This window comes from Hoplias malabaricus, chromosome 15 (assembly GCF_029633855.1).
Source record: "Hoplias malabaricus isolate fHopMal1 chromosome 15, fHopMal1.hap1, whole genome shotgun sequence".
Classification (NCBI taxonomy): domain Eukaryota; kingdom Metazoa; phylum Chordata; class Actinopteri; order Characiformes; family Erythrinidae; genus Hoplias; species Hoplias malabaricus.
Window position 1 is genome coordinate 7,191,555 of NC_089814.1, and position 12,535 is coordinate 7,204,089.

Genomic DNA, 12,535 nt, shown 5'->3' on the forward strand with positions numbered 1-12,535 from the left:
CCTGTTTGGGTTGGAGGACTGTAGGAATGATGGTAATTTGCATTCTTTCTTCCTTTGGGATCTTTACCAGCTCCTCCCCTGGACCTAGAACTGAGCTTCATGTGGAGATTCACACTTGATGAACCCAGAGACCTATTACAGGCAACTTTTTACAGCTTCAGCCTGGCCATTAAATTGCAGATTTGCTCCCTAAAGGTTTATCTATACGTCATCAGAATCACACACTGACCTGCATCGCTTCTGATGCTGTGTGTGATAGTACAGCTCTATAGACATGTTACATAGACACAGTACAGTAAGACAGTGCTTATACACAGAAAAAAAGAGTAGCTCCTGAGTGGTGCAGTTATCCTAACATCGGAAGATTGAGAGCTGGACAGGAACTGTCTTCCCCGATCATACTGTAGTGCGTGGAGTCCTTAATCTAATCTTTACTCCTCTAATTTTATCCCAACGAAGTCGGGGATGCACCAGTTGTGATTCTTAATTCAATATTTACAACTCAGAATCTTGTAGTGTGGGGTGGACACTGACTTTTAGGTGTGAAACATGGCGTTAACAGCAGCCCTGAAAAGCCATAAACCAATGAGAGCCGAGGATATTTCGCTGCCATCCACTGTGTTTACATATAGGTGTCTGAAACGAGCAGAATGCTCTCTGCTGAGGCTGTATTCTAAAGAGGAGGGGTGTGGTTTCAGACACAGGCCTAGTTTGAGAGAAACTCCTGCCTGCTCTCATGATGTTAGCAATCCATGTGAAACGTCTGTGAGGTTTTGAGGAGCGGTGCTGTCTGTCGATGTGTGTGGTGTTTAATTCAGGGCGGATCGTGTAAAGTGGGGACTGAGGACAAATGCGCAAAGAAAAAAATCGGTGAAGTGTTTTTGTTGAGTGGGGTGTCTCTCATTTTCAACATCGGTTATAATTTGTAAAACCCTATCATTAACTACACATATCTCAGAGGAAGAAGGTGGTGTTCTACCCGTTCGTGGCGTGGTTTGATTTGGTGACTCTTAGCTAATGGGTGGAAGCGGCAGTGACTAAATTGGGAAGACAATTGGGTCAAAATTGAAAACAGAAAGGAAATACATACGTTGATTAGTTTTTGTTTACAAGCTTTGCACAGAGAAGGTTGTGGACATATTTCAACAGGTTTGGAGGTTAGTTTAAGGTTCAAGTGCAAAGGGCTCTTTGGTTTTGACCAGTGCCAACAGGAAGGAAGAGGCAGTTGGCACAAAATGAGAAATATTTTGGTGACATGTGGACGATAATTTTAAAGAGGAATTGCCGCAGACTTTTCTACTTATTCTTTAATTTGTTTAATTTATAGTTGTTTTCAAAAACTTAAAAGAAAACACAAAGCTTTGGTTGTGACCATTTTCTCTCGTTGGTTTCAGATTTCGTTTTAATTCTCGGTGTCTGTAAAGCCTCTGTGACATCATTACATCACAATTTTAAAAGCTCTAAACAAATAAATGTGACCTGACAATTATCCACTGAGAAAATGTAAATAAATAAACTTACGGATACTTTCTCCGAATTATACCCAACGTCTGTTGAAAACCAAATATGGTCAGCTGATACGAGTGATACATGAACACACACTCACAGCATGCAGACGCGTACCATCTGTTAACCTGCTCCTGACCGCGCTCCCTGTCTATCAAACCCTCCACCTTTTACAGCAGCTCACGCTCAGCACCTGTTCCACATTTTGCCCTTTCATGCCTCAGTACACACTCCATCCTCTAGCACAGCAGTGTGTTGAGTGAAAAACAACAGAATAAAATGTAGTTTCTCCACAGGTCATGGTACAATATTAACACACAAGACATCAAGCAGGACAAGCGCCAAATAATATATATTGGGGAAAAAAATAAATACATAAAATACAAGTATGCACACACAATACAAAGATTGTTCTGTTCACTATTGCCATAAACACTACATACAGGACAATAAAGAAGAGAGTGCAGGACATGCTCAGGTGTGAGTTCACAGCTGTGTTGACTCTAGTTTCTTATCAGATTTACCTCTGAGACAACATGCTATGGTTAAAGTCACAGAAACATACATCCCACCGTTTAGCATCCTGTAAATCGCTTGCCTAAATCATCACACACTCAGTCATGATGTGTATGATTCACTGCTCTCTAAACAAACAGTGCGCTGCAGTGACACTGACGTGGTGGTGGTGTTAGTGTGTGTTGTGCTGGTGTAGAGTGGATCAGACACAGCAGTGCTCCTGGAGTTTTTAAAACCCTCATTGTCTGGACTGACAACAGTCCACAGACCAAAAACATCCAGCTGACAGCGTCCTGTGTCACTGATGAAGGACTAGAGGACGAGCGACACACACTGTGCAGCGACAGATGAGCTACTGTCTCTGACTTTACATCTACAAGGTGGACCAACGAGGGAGGAGTGTCTCACAGAGTGGACACAGGGTTTAAACTCCAGCAGCACTGCTGTGTCTGATCCACACTAATGTGAGCCTGAATGGTCGGTGGAGCTAATGAAATGAACAGTAGATCAACAAGGAAATCATGTTAAGGTTATAGATGATCAGTGTAAATAAAAAGCTGATAGGGCTATGGGACCATCTGTGTGCCAAGGGACATCTGCCTGAGGCAGCTCAATAAGCACGTAATATTTGCAAATCGACTACATACATGACGTACATGTAGAAGAGAAGCAAAGGCAAGAGTGGCTTCCTGAGAAGCGTGGGAGTTTGGTTCTTACCTGTAAACTGCACGAGGTTGTGTGCAGTGATATCTCGACTGTAAAATCTACGCAAGAAACAAAGATTTATGTTTTACAACTTGTTTAGTAAAGACGTTTGCCATGTGCTGGAGGAACGTTACATAGATCTTGAACAGAAAGGCTTCATCATTCGGATGCAGCAGGTGGTGTGCTGCAGACAAAAGGTTGTTTTTATGAGAAACTGAGTTGAATGTGTCTCTGAGGCTTGAGGTTTGTATGTTGGCTTTGCGCTGAAGCTCTACAGGAAGTAGCAGTGTGGCTGCCCCTAACACCCACATAAGAAAACACTCAGAATATTCAGCATTCTCTGTGTCACACTCAAATGAATTTAATTTATCGGCAGGAGTATTTGTTTAAGTCGGTATTTTAAGAGGTTTAGATTTTTGGGACAGCTACCGCTACCTAATGAACACTTTGAAGGTTTGAAATTCACAATGAGTTTCTCACACACACACACACACACACAACACACACGTCATTGTCACTCCTGGATGGAAACTGATGAGTGTGGCGTGTTGCTCGAGTCTTTGCACGTCATTGTCTCTGCTAATTTGAAAGCAATCCACACCCAAACACATCTAGGCAAGAGTAGTAGAACTACATTCTCTGGAGTGATGGAGCTCCATCCAGTTCCTTTGGGTTGAACTGGAATTGCTTAAGGTCCAGTACTCATCGTACATTATCAGAACCTGGCTTCACCAGTGCCCTCATGGCTGGCTTCCAGTTGAATCTTCAGCTGTTGTTCTTTCCAAACCTCTTGCTGCATAACGTTTTGGAATGGAATCCATTTGTAAACCTGTAGGTGTTTCTGATAAAATGGCAACTTGTGCATTTACTTCTGTTAAATATGCAGACATGGGGCCAAATGTAATAGCGGGTGATTGCAGCTGTATATCATTCCCCTTCCCCTTTTTTGGACAAAGGAAAAATATGGCTGTAGCTGTGGGGTTGTGTTAATATCAATGAACAAATAAACTGTGAAGGAGCCGTCAGACATTTCACCCAGTGATCCTTCTTCACGTTATACTGACACCTAGTGGCCTGGACATGTGATATTTTTCACAAAACCTGTTTAACCCCATGTGGTGGACCCGCTCTGTGGAGCATAAATTGGTTAAATTTACTTGCACTTTATAGAAACAATAACGGTAAAGAATCCCTCTCTTTCAGAAGGTTTGCTGCATATCTGTGGTCCAAATGACGTCTTGCTGTAAATGTTGACTCTTAACTGAAGCTCATGGCCCAAAGTGTGCACTTCATCTGACCTCCATCTGCATGCTGTCTGCTTCATTTCTCTTTCTCCATTCAACCCCCACACGCTTCAGAGCCTCCATCAGGCCAACCTGAGTCACTGGAGAGGTTTAATTGATATTGCTGGCACTGTTTGCTGGCTTTTGGGCTCCACTGTGTCCCATTATATCCCAGTCACTATCCCAGCCCTCCCTTCGCCAGCTGGACAATTCAATTAGCCTGGGTGCAAAGTGGCTCAATAATGGATGAAGCCACAGCTCCCCCCACCTCTCTCTCTCCATCATACTTCTGGGGTCTCTGCTCTGGGTTTGTGTGTGTTTTTTTTACACCTCACACCTATAGAGAGCTTAAATGTCATGTTCTACTTTTCTCATTGGAGAACTACATTTTTCTGAGTGTGGTCAGTGGATGGAGTGTTTAAAGTTGGGACTCTGTACAAGTTCAAACTAACACCATCATAAAACAGTGTTTAGATGATGCACTGCTTCATGAGTTGCTGTTTGTCTAATGGCACCATTTTCCTCATAATTCAAACATAGTTTGGGGTCTGGAAAGTGTTGTTTGGTTTAGCATTGGAGCTATCCATTCTTAGCGATGCATTTGACCACGTTAAGTGTCTGAATGTTATTAAATTTTCACAGCAATGTTCTAGCACGTAATATAAAGCCTTCCCAGAAATATAGGTGCTGTTACTGTGGCAAAGAGTATTATTATTATTATTATTATAATCCTTAAATTCAGCAGAAATGTTGATATCAATTTTAGTGTTGACCACCATGATGAATGTTTACTTTTGTTTTCTTCAAAGTAATTGCTCTCCTGGTCTGAGATTTAACTCTGTTTCTCCTCTCTCTCTGCAGCACCCGTTTGTAAGATCAGTGAAGTCTAACCGTCCTCTGAGGGAGCTGGTGGCGGAAGCCAAGGCTGAGGTGATGGAGGTGGTGGAGGACATGGAAGACCATCACGAGGACGTGGACGAGGAAGAACCTGCAGACATCTCAGCTGTGAGTACTGTTTCAGTTAATCCCCCCTTCCTGCAGACACAGGAAGAACACACCACACTCCTCACAGACAGTCACCTGGAGGAAACCCACGCAGACACAGGGAGAACACACCACACTCCTCACAGACAGTCACCCGAAGGAAACCCATGCAGACACAGGGAGAACACACCACACTCCTCACAGACAGTCACCCGAAGGAAACCCACGCAGACACAGAGAGAACACACCACACTCCTCACAGACAGTCACCCAGAGGAAACCCACGCAGACACAGGGAGAACACACCACACTCCTCACAGACAGTCACCCAGAGGAAACTCACACAGACACAGGGAGAACACACCACACTCCTCACTGACAGTCACCCGGAGGAAACTCTGGAGTCCCTCCACGAGTTCATATGTGAAAATGGCTTAGGACTCCCCTAATCGTACAGTGCCACCAGCCTGGGATGGGAGATGAGAACATCCTTCCTCTGAACTGTTTCGGTCGGTCTCAGTCCATTACGGTGATTAACAGATGGTGGCATTGGCTAGCTGTGTTAAGTGAAGGAAGAAAGTAAAGTGGTCAGTTGTGGTCTCTAGGACTCCCAGTCTATGAACGCTGGGATCTTCGGAAGACAGGACACACACATGTAAACGGCTGAGACCCAAATCAAGCCCATTTTTAGTCCCGTGTCTGCTCTTCCTGTGTCGTCCTGAGGGCTTTTTCCTCTTCGCTGCCATTTCTCCTGCCACTGCTGGGCTCTGTGTCCACAGCATGAAGCAGGAAGTGCTGAACAAGACAATCTCAGAGTTGAAGGTCTAGGCAGAGATTGTATTGTGAGCCTGAGAGGTCTGTGGTCTCTCTGACTGCTGTGAGGTCATTGGATACCAGTTACATCCAGTCACATAACAACCTTTAGCTTTTCCTTTATCACTCTGCCTCTCACTCTATTGTACTATCTTGTCTTTCTCTTTCCACCTCTTATCGCTGTCTCTACTGTTGTCTTTTTATCTGTCTTTCTTGTTCCTTTCTCCCCTTTTATCTGTTTCTCTTGTTAAGCTACTCTCTTGCTTTGTCTCTGTCACACACTCATCTCTTGCTTGCTCCATCTTTCTTGTTCTTTCCTTTGCAACCTTTCTCTCAGTCTTTCTTTTGCTTCCTGTCAGTCTCTCCCCACTCTCTCTCTCCTCTCCCCCCTCTCTTCTCTCCCCCTCTCACTCTCTCTTCTCCCCTCCTCCTCTCCTTCCCTCTCCCTCCCCCTCTTCCCCCCTTTCTCTCCTCTGTTCTCTCTCTCCTCTCTCTCTCCCCCCTCTCGCTCTCTCTCTCACATATTGTGTTAAAACTTCCTTTAACATGGCTGTCCCGCCCAGTTTTAAACCTGGCGTCTGTATAAAAGGCATGTTTGAGTGCAGCCTGGTATTTCAGTCCAAAATAACCAGTGTCTCAGCCTTGAAAACACAATGCCAAGAACCCCACCAAAATAAACACACTCACCCATTTAAAACCTTCATTAAACAGCCTTCATCTGCCTCTTGGGCTGTGGGTTACTGATTGATCAGATAGTTCCTTTATTTTTCTGTTCATTATTCTTTCTCTCCAAGAAATACTTCAAAAGTGTTTTTAAACAAAAAAATCAAACAATTTTCAGCAGTTTTGGGCATACATTTGAATTAGAATATTAACTTATATTGATACTAATTTTAATGCTTTAATTCATTAACTTCCTGTTAGAACATTGCTTTACGGTCAGTGCCTAAACCTGTTCATTAATATTGCCTTATTATATTGTCATTTTATGTAGTTCACAACTAAAACGTCAAATCAAATTACACTTTCAATTACATTTCAGTGCATCGATACATTATTTAATCAATATTATACATTTATTTTTATTGCCCCCAGGGCAGCGGTGTCTGGAGCCCTGCCCTGTGTGAGTCACTCATTGGAGCCACAGCTCCTAATCATAACGCACAGGTCTGATTGGCTGAGCCGGTTCACGTGTGATATTCAGAAACACACGCGATTTAGTCTGGTACTTCCCTGGAGCGCTAAACCTGAGCCGTAACGACTAGAAGAGTCACACCACACACTAAAACAAACAGCTCTTAACAGCCCGGATCTGAACCGCCATCCACCTGAACCGTGACACCTGTTATATTAATCCCAGTTTAATTCAAGTGTCAGGTTTGGTGTGGAAAATGTTCAAAAGTAATAACACTGTCAGCGTTAATTGCGTATTTACGTTTTGTTACTTTAATTAGTTTTCCATTTGGTTTTAGTTAAATCATGTTTGTGGCAGGCAGGATCTGGGTGGTGGATCGTTCTCTGCGCTGTAGTGACACTTACGTGGTGGTGATCCGGTCAAATATTTGTCCAATGACCACTGATGAAGGATTATTGGAAGAAAAATACAAACTGTGCAGCTACTGTCTCTGACTTTACCTCTACAATGTTCACCAACAAAAGTAGTGTCATTGCAGCATTGGGACTAAGCCACCATTAAATGGACAATGAGTTTAGAAACAAGGAGGTGGCTTTGATATTGAGGCTGATCAGTGTGTACAACCTTTAGATAAACATTATGGTTTACAGACTGGTGTAATCGTCTGTGTGTAAGTATATCTATGTGTAGTTAAAGGGATGGGCTCTTGTGTGTGTCTCTTGAGCAGGTGTTGACGGAAGGTTTCGAGGTTTAAGCTGCAGCAGGATTGCTGACATTCCTGCTCAAGGTCAAGGGCAGGTTCATTCATTAGCGAAGCAACAGCTTGGCTGTACCAAGCCGCACCTGTGAAATAGCACTGTCAACTTTCTGCTCTGACATCATTAGGGTGTCACGCCAACATGCAGCAAGAGAGAGAGAGATCTGCTTAATGTACCGTCAGCAGCTGAAGGACAAACAAAACAATGAATATAAATTGCATGTCTCTTATTGAGTTCATAAAACATGCATTGGACACTTTAATTCACTATTAATCTAACTTGGATTTAAAATCCCTTGTTGCTCTTTATTGAAGGCTGCATTTGGGATGAATGAATGTAGAATCAGTTAATAGAAGCCATAGCGCCCCCTACAGTTTGTCCTGTTTTACAGTCTGTCAGAATGGTTACATTTGGATTCTCTATGTTTAACTAGGAATGTCATACTCACTGCTTTGTATCCTTTTCCATCTCCAGCCCCCAGGTAAAGATCCATCCGAGACCAGCGAGGCGAGTCTGGAGGACCATGCCGTCCGAGAATCACCCGAAGCTCCAGAGATGCCTGAAACTCCCGAAGCTCCTGAGAGCCTGGCCGAAACGGAGCCAGAGGCGGCCATGTCTGAGAAAGCCTGGAAAGAGAAGGAGCTTAATGACAGGCTTCCTGAAGAAGAGCTTCTCATCGATCATGACAAGCCTGAAAGTGAGACGTCTGGAAAAACATACAGTTCAGATTCGGGCATCGAAGATGGCCAAAGTACACCTACTTCGGAAAAGGAGGTCAAGGGAGTGGAGCCTTTGGAGGCAGAGTCAACGCCAGCCTTGACCCCTGCAGAACCTTGTGGGCCTCTGCCAGAAGAGCACGAGGAAGAGCAGAATCAACTGCATGATGAAAGAATGGCAGGTTCCCCTCAGGTGGTCCCAATGCCCCGAAAGCTAAGGAATAGAACTGCAGAGGCAGCGCCAGCGGTAGGCGAAGACATGGAGCAGCTAGTGCCTTGTGCTAATGGAGGGATCGTGAAGCGCTACTCAGACACAGGCAGCATGGACCTCAGCCTGCACACCTCAGGGGACATGCCAATGAAAAAAGAGGCTGGCAGTTTGTCTGCTCGGGTGAGTGTGTGTAAAGTGGCAGTAATTTCACGACCTGCTGTGGAGAGTCGGATAAAAACAAACGTGAACTCTGCTGTAAATAGATTTTACAGATTTGTTTTTTTGTGCTGAATGTATGTGTTTCATTACGATTGACAAGTCAAAGTTGACATGTCATGTTTATTCCATAATCGGCTCGCTTGGAACTGCATACAAATAGGAACCATGCAGTGAAAGAGCGCCTGATGATCTCACACAGCAGCATCTTGAAAGGACATACAGCCTTTTTGGTGTCTGACGTTTGTTTGAGAAGAGTAAAACATAACTATTACAAACCCTATTTCCAGCAAAAGTTGGGCATGATGTAAAACATCTATGATCTGTTAATTCTCTTGAAGCTTGATTTAACTGACTAAAGCACAAACAGTAGATATCCAATAATATTTTCACTCAACAACTGGACAGAGACATGTGTACCACTGTTACATCACTTTCCCTTTTAATTACTTAATTTAATTGTTTGGGAACTGAGGATACCCGTTGTTAAAGTTTTGAAATGTGGATATTTTTCTGTGCATTCCTGCCTGATACAAGACTTCAGCTTCTTAAAAGTCTGAGGTGTCTGTTCTCTTCAGGATGGAGTCTACACGTGGACTGCAGGCAGGTCGGTCTAGCACTCGCATTCTGTCTACGAAACCATGTCATTGTTGAACATACAGAAGGAGACTTGCTATTTTCTTGACTTCCAAGGAATGCACTATTGTGTACAGTAGATGTTGAAATATCTGTTTTTGGACTGCTGAATAATTCTCTCACGATATTTAGCACGAGTTGAGACGCACCACAGCTTTGCTTTAGTTAGTGAGGTGTGTTGTAGGCATCACATTCTGAATTAGTTTATATTTACAAAATAAATATCAGGTGTTTAGTGAAAACACATTAAATATAATTCTTTGTGCTTTTTCAGTTAAAGCTTCAAGAGAATAACACATTCTGTTTATTGCATTTTACAAAATGTCCTAACTTTTTAGGAATTGGGAGTTTATACTGATGTCCTTTTGCTTCCCAGAATTCATTAGGCCTAGACTAGAAGGCGCTAAAGTTTTTAAAATTAAGAGAACTTCATGGTGACTGACAGTGGGAATGTGGGCACACCCGCGGCCCCTTGTCCTCCTGTTCCAGAGAGTGTACCTCTAAAGCAGAAGCCATGAGTCTGAACAGTGTGCCTGCTTTTGGGAGTTGGTGGAAATATTCTTGGGCGTGGGGAGGAGGCTCCAGTGGGTTGTACAACAGTACAGTAGAGTTACTGAGTAGGAGCTGGGTGTGGGAATGGACAAACTGAGAAGTGCTTGTATACTTCCCCAGCAAAAATGTACACAGTCACTCTAGAATCCCAGCAGTGGGCACTGAGTGGTACGGCAGTACAGTCGACCGACCACTATACGGTCTGTCTGCAACCTCAAAAAAACATAAAGTCTGTCTAAACCTGTGCTAAAACATGCAAAACTTCTGTACGCAACCGCTGAAAACCACACAGACACCAATCTGTCAAAACCCACACCAAAAACATACTAAAATCCTCTCTGTAGCGGCACCCAAGTCATAGTCTGTCTAAAACACACACGGGGTCTAAGACTCCACCAAAACCATATGCAGTCTTTATACACCCGCCCCCCACCCCCCAGTAGTCCTGCTACACCTCACCAAAATCATAGTCCTCCTTCACTTCAACAAAGCAATACAGAATCTTTTTATGCACCAAGCAGAACCCTACTAAATGCCTGTTTACAACCCCTCGAAATAGACTTGTTTTACTGCCTGCCTCTGCAGAAGTATGTACAAAATAATAGGTTTAGTGGGGCATGATGATTGATTGGGTTGTACATGACCCAAAATGTAAAAACTCACTAAGCTCATTAGCATATAGCAGCAGCTATTCTAGCATGACTGAGGTTACTCTGATTTACTGATGACGGTTTTATCATTCCATTAGCCGCATATATCAGCCTTATGAGCTAATTCTACCTACATCAACAAAGCCAAACCCCTTAGTCACAGCAACTGGGAGAAGTGGGTAAATTACATGCTGCTAAATTTGTGATTAAACCAAGTCCCAATGAGGATAAGAGTATAGTTCACACACTGATCACAAAAATACATTGAATGTACATTGAACTTGTGATTCATCAACTAGTTCCATATAATGTGTATAGCCTATAATGGCAATATTTGGCCTCACTCAGCAGAGAACAAGCGGACTAATAATGGGAGTATTCAATGTAAGCAGAGCAGGTACTATAGATACAGTAATGAGGCATAACGGCTGTTCTAGTTCAACTGTGCTCTTCATTGTTTACAACACCCTCTACATCCTTCTCTCAGGCCTCCAGTGCACAGAGTTAATGTCACTTTTTCCATCCTTTTCTACTAAAGCCTCTTTGTCTGAGGCCATTCTGCTGCCCCTCTGTGTCCATTGTAGTGGGCACTTTCTGGTTGATGGCTTGCCATTTCTGGAATTCTATTCATGGCTGAGAGCAGGGGTCATCTGTAATATGCTCATTTTTTTTTCCAGAACAAGATTATTCAGCACTTTGTTTTTCTGTTTTGTTTAATTAGGGTCAGAATGAAGGCCGGAAAAAAATAGCATGGAATGTAGGTGCAAACCCTTTTTCACTGTCATGCCCTAGAATATGTATAAACTTCAACACACTGAACTCAAATACAACAAGTGTAATTAAACCTAATGAAATACAGTGAAATAAATGAATAAAAAATATGTAGAATATTCAAAATAACATAGAGGAAATGTAACAAGGTGCAGATATTAAGAAATAATGCCAATTCATAGTTATTTGAACCCTTAAAGGGCCATAGCGGTCATTTTGACTGTTTGGAATTAGTTTATTTACACCACAAAATGAACAGAGAAATGAGGGGGAAAATAAATAAATTAATGAGAGGGTGTTTTATAGGAACATCAGTGATGGATTTAAATTGAGTTTAGATTGCTAGTTATTAATTCATCCATTAATATGCTGTTATTAACACAGGTAGAAAGTTTAACATAAAGGGATATTTTCCATATATTTCAATATTTTTCAATATATTTCAAATATTTTTTTTTCCTTATTATCCTGTTGGATAAAAATGGCATTAATCAAAAGACAATATTAGCAGAAAAGAGCCAGTTTCTTGAGTAAACTCATGTCTAGGGTCAAAATGACCCCAAGTGGCCTTTGGGGGGGGGTGTCTTACCCCAAACTGAACTCTTTGCTGGTCCTGGCTTTTTTTTTTTTTTTTTTTTTTTTTAATAGAAGTGTGTTTTCTCAGCTGGCTGCAGTAGATAGACTTTTTTTTATTATTATTATTCCAGAAGTCATGGTTTCCCAGCATGTCCCAGGACACCTGCTGAGGCCTAAAAGCTAAAGACACATTGATCGGTCTGTCTGAGCTGTAGTACTTAATATGAAGAGATCACCCTGGACTTCTGTACGCTGGATCTATAATGAAAAGTGGACTGTGGGGTGAAAGTGCAGGAAGTCGAACTGTATTTGGAGGACATTTATTTATGCGTTGGAAGATCCATTTAAGAACCCTATATATAGTCAACCATTTAAGGGAACCACGAGAAATCCTAAAGTTTGGTGCATTAGTCCAGGCCCAGGAGAGTTAACAAAGGATCAGTCACAGGCCAAACATCGGGGGTGGTTTTCTAGATGGGGACTGATCCTTGTCTTGGACTGTCTTGG

The 12,535-nt window shown here is 42.6% G+C and overlaps 1 protein-coding gene across 1 annotated transcript in view; it reads left to right on the plus strand.

Annotated features, from left to right (window-relative positions):
- Positions 1-12,535, plus strand: part of stk10 (serine/threonine kinase 10) — a 63,205-nt gene that overhangs the window by 38,350 nt on the left and 12,320 nt on the right. The window contains exons 8-9 of the mRNA XM_066645944.1: positions 4,872-5,015; positions 8,175-8,807. Of these exons, the coding sequence (XP_066502041.1) occupies positions 4,872-5,015; positions 8,175-8,807 (777 nt within the window). The remainder of the gene's footprint in view (positions 1-4,871; positions 5,016-8,174; positions 8,808-12,535) is intronic.